The sequence below is a fragment of the Sorghum bicolor genome, chromosome 2 (genome assembly GCF_000003195.3).
Source record: "Sorghum bicolor cultivar BTx623 chromosome 2, Sorghum_bicolor_NCBIv3, whole genome shotgun sequence".
Lineage (NCBI taxonomy): Eukaryota > Viridiplantae > Streptophyta > Magnoliopsida > Poales > Poaceae > Sorghum > Sorghum bicolor.
In genome coordinates, this window is record NC_012871.2 from 18,843,231 (window position 1) to 18,847,705 (window position 4,475).

General features: G+C 42.0%; 1 protein-coding gene across 1 annotated transcript; it reads left to right on the top strand.

Annotated features, from left to right (window-relative positions):
- On the top strand, nt 996–3,896 carry LOC110432969. Its single transcript, XM_021454347.1, has 4 exons — nt 996–1,465; nt 1,761–1,913; nt 2,336–2,541; nt 3,342–3,896. Exons 1-4 carry the CDS (start codon nt 1,052–1,054, stop codon nt 3,547–3,549), a joined length of 981 nt encoding a protein of 326 aa, XP_021310022.1. The 5' UTR covers nt 996–1,051; the 3' UTR covers nt 3,550–3,896.

The following is a 4,475-nucleotide window of genomic DNA, read 5'->3' on the forward strand; positions in this document are numbered from 1 at the left end:
CTGAAATTGTTACTAAAGCGCGTGCAACTAACTTTTTCGCACTCTTTAAGTTGACGTCTTTGACATGTGCCGAAGATAACTCACTCGAGGAAATGTGTGCTAAATAGGTGTCTATTTTGACCATCGTTTTATTTCCTAATTAGATGATATTATCAACTTAATTAATAATGATTGGCTGATAAATAGAAAATACTTATTGCAAAATTAGATTTTGTCTTTTAGAATGCATTATATTTATAAACGAATTTTGAATCTAGCATGAACTATATTATAGGGCTTTTGAGTATATATACCTAGAATAGATGAATAAATACAAACTGTTAGTTCCATCCTTTCATTAGGCCTTGTATACTTGCAAAATATTTTATAAAATGTGAATAATATCAATTTTGTTTGTTTTTGACAAATATTGTCCAATCATGGACTAACTAGGCTCAAAAGATTCGTCTCGTCAATTCCGACCAAACTGTATAATTAGTTTTTATTTTTATCTATATTTAATACTTAATGCATACGTCTAAAAATTCGATGTGATGGAGAATCTAAAAAAATTTTGCAATTTTTTTTTAAACTAAACAAGGCCTAACCACTTGCATTTTCATCACGATCTTCACGAATTTCAGGCAATTCATTAACTGTTCACTTCAAGCTCTCCACGTGTCATAATCGGACCAGTTGGCTTGGCTGGTGCTGATTGATATGCCACGGCGTTTGCCATTGCCAATGCTTTTAGTTTCTGAAGGAGAGGACGTCCGCCTTGCAGTTGCAGCAGCGACTGGTGGTGGTCGGAGACGGCCACACCCGCAGAAATGTCACCGCCACCAATCCTCCTGCTACAATCCGCGCCATTTCTTTCTTCGCTTGCCTCGCCTGCCGCGAAAAAAATATCTCCACCGGCTGGACCCACGTGTCATACACTCTAATGCCGTGAGGGAGGTTCCATTCGGAACTCCGAAGCTGTATAAAATAATTAGTCGATGCAAAAAATAAGAGGAGATTGTTCATTTTTTTTGCCCCCTTTTCAGTTGTCTTGGCCTGTTCTTTCCCGGTGATGGGCGCCGGCCTCCTCCTCGGCGACGCCGCCAGCCTGGGGGCCTACCACGCCCTACGCCGCCGGAGGACGCACCTCTACCGTCGCAACTGGGGCTCCAAGCCCCTGCCGCGCCCGCCGGTCTGGCTCGGCGCGGCCGCTCGTGTTTCACGGAATCGCGACGACCGCCGTGGCCACGTGCCCAGGTTCGCCGCCTCCGCCTCGGGCGGCCGTGACGAGCCCGGGGAGCTAGCCGAGGACGAGGCGCAGAGGAAGAGGGAGCGGGAGGCGGAGCTGAATCGCCGACTGAAGGAGGCCGAGGAGATGGAGGAGTTGGAGCGCACCGCCGAGCAGCTGCAGAGCCAGGCCGCCGCCGAGGCCCCCGAGGAGTCGGAGGAGGAGAAGCGTGAGCGTGTACGCCGCGAGCTCCAGAAGGTCCTACTACTCTTAACCTTTAATACTAGTACTTAGAGCTTGCCATCGTAAAGACACTCACTAGTCACTAGTTGTCTACTCCTAGTTCACTACACACGCCAAACGGCAACGAGCATGCAAACTGCCTGTCTTCCTCACCAAACACAAATATACCAATACGCGTGCAAGCGATTACTACTACCCCCAACAAGTTAACACGTTCTCGGCCATTTGTGACGCACCTACGAGGTTGTAATTTTAGCTGTTCGCACAACAGAGTGAGACAAAAAATCATTTTGTTGCGTGAGCTTTGCAGGTGGCGAAGGAGCAGGCGGAAAGGAGGGAGACGGCGAAGCAAATGTTTGAATTGGGGCAAAGGGCCTACGGGAAAGGAATGTATGGACGCTCAATTGAATTCTTGGAGGCTGCACTCACTATCATACGTCCCTCCTCTCTCCTCGGTGGCGAGGTAATATCTCTGTAGTTGAGAATTTGAGAAAGGATGAAAACGGTCGGAAATGGTCGAAAACGGAATTACAATGTAGAAAACGAAAGCGGTCGGTACGGAATATTCCTATATTTTAGCAATTAAAGAGTACAAAAAAAGAATAAAAATGGTTGTGAAACCAACTGAAACTGACAAAATTTTATGTTTGACAAAATTCGAAAACAGTTTCATAATATAGAAAACGATATCATAATGTAGAAAACGAAAGCGGTCGGTACGGAATATTTCCGTTCCGTTTTCATCCTGGATTGAGATTTCTGTAGCTTTCTCATCTCTGGCTGTATGCCAATTAACTCTTTTCGAGTTTGTTGGAACTTGGAAGGGAAAACCTATGGCTAAGATTCTGTACGCATCTTTGTGATATAGTGTGTACCTTTTTCCAGATCCAAATTTGGCTTGCAATGGCATATGAAGCCAATAGGAGGCACAAGGATTGCATTGCATTGTACAAAGAGTTGGAGAGTACCCACCCTATGATCAACATCAGACGGCAGGCAGCTGAACTTAGATACATTTTAGAGGCACCCAAGTTGAAGATATCAAACGACGAGGTGGTCACAATACCACAAATTGGGAGCAGCTGGGATTGGTCAGTTATCAATCTGAGACTCTGCTCTTTCCATTCCCCGTCTCCATGCCATTTGGCTATGGAATTTAGTTTCTGTGTACGTGGGCATAAATTTGTTGGTGCCTTATAATTGTTCTACCCATATATTGAAGAAGTTCTTCGTGTTCACTTTGCTTGAAGGAACTTTGCCGGTTGCGAAAAGCCAGATAAATATAAAGTTGTAGTCGCGTCAAGTCTGCAAACACTTCTTTCTATTGAAATTATGTATATTTAGCTGTATCTTTTTGCCTGTATGGTGCTTGTGATCTGCTTGAAATCTCACTTGTATGGTGTTTTATTCCTATATCATTCTCTTTTTGACTGAAGGCTGAATGGTGAATCCTTCAGCTTGTAACTAATGTCTAGTTTTCTTTCATTGTTTCTTCAAACCTGCATGGCTATGGACAAGTGTTCAAGACACATCTTTCCATAGAGAAGATATAGCTACCGGGTTATCTTTGTTGACATCATTCTTTAGCTACTGTACATCCTAGAACCAATAACCTTTTCTTACCCCTGATTTAGCTACTATACATCATTCTTTAGCTACCATACATTATTCTTTAGCTACTATGCATCATTCTTTAGTACTTGAGTTAAATGCTTAAACTAGAGATAATTACCACCATTGTAAACAGTTGCAAAGCATCCCCTTCCATGGAAGCCTTTTCTGTTTTGCATGCTGCTGCTTCCTATCCCCATGATTTCATTTCAAGCAATGTAGAGTGATCCACAATCTCATTCACATCTTGCAATATCATGATATTTGTTATGTGAATCAGGTATGCTGGAACATGGAGCGACAAAATCAAGGAACAAGAGGACAAGAAAAGAAAGATGATTGCTGCTAGCAACCAAGTTCAACCTTCTCCAAACATCTTTGGAGACTTCTCTTTCTTGCGACTGCCAAGTGAATGGAAGAAGAGTGCATGGGTGATTGTTACTTTGTGGGTCCTTTTGATTGGAACAGCAATCTATCTGCAAACATGAACAACTCCTGCAACTCTGAAACATGCCACTCGCATCTTTGCCAGGCACTGATCCATGGTTCAAACCCAGAGATGTTGCTAATATGGCCGTGCCTCAGACTCCTCTAAGACATGATAGGCCCTGGTGGATTGCATTTGTTATTTTAGGCGTGCTATCCAAGAATGCATCGTATACTCTTCCGGACTGGCATGGGCCATTTGTCATTTGAAGATTTTCTTTTGCTGCAATGTAAATACTAACTATTGTAACTAGCAATGCAAGCAGATGTCATCTAGTTCAATTGATTAGCAGTTCACCTGTGTGCTCGTATACACGATAATATTGCATCTGGAGTTGATTTTTTATTACCTTGGTAGGAGTTGATACGTGCTCTGAATGAAAGATATAAAGTGTGTCAGACTTGTCATTACTCTGTTTTAAACTTTAATTTACCCCACAATCCAAAAACTTTTTAAGATTTTCTGTCACATCAAATTTTGTGGCACATACATGGAACATTAAATATAGATCAAAAAATAATTATTTATATAGTTTGTTTGTAATTTGAGAGACGAATCTTTTGAGCTTAGTTAGTCTATGATTAAACAATAATTATCAAATACAAACGAAAGTGCTATAGTAGTCAAAGCCAAATTTTTTCACCACCTAAACAAGGCCTAAGAGTTGCACTTTGGAAATCAGTGGATCATTTGAAGTTCGATGACAATTTCTTAACTTCTTTCCCCAAAATTTTTCACCACTTAAACAAGGCCTACAGTAGAACATTTTTTAACTCCTTTCCCCAAAATCCCAAATCATCTGACATGTACCCAACTTTACCGAGACATGTGTATTTGTTAGTACTTCACCTATCTGTAGGCCATCTTTTGCTCGCCATTCTTTTCTCATTTATCGAAACCCTTGCACTTTGACATGTCTTCTTGCCC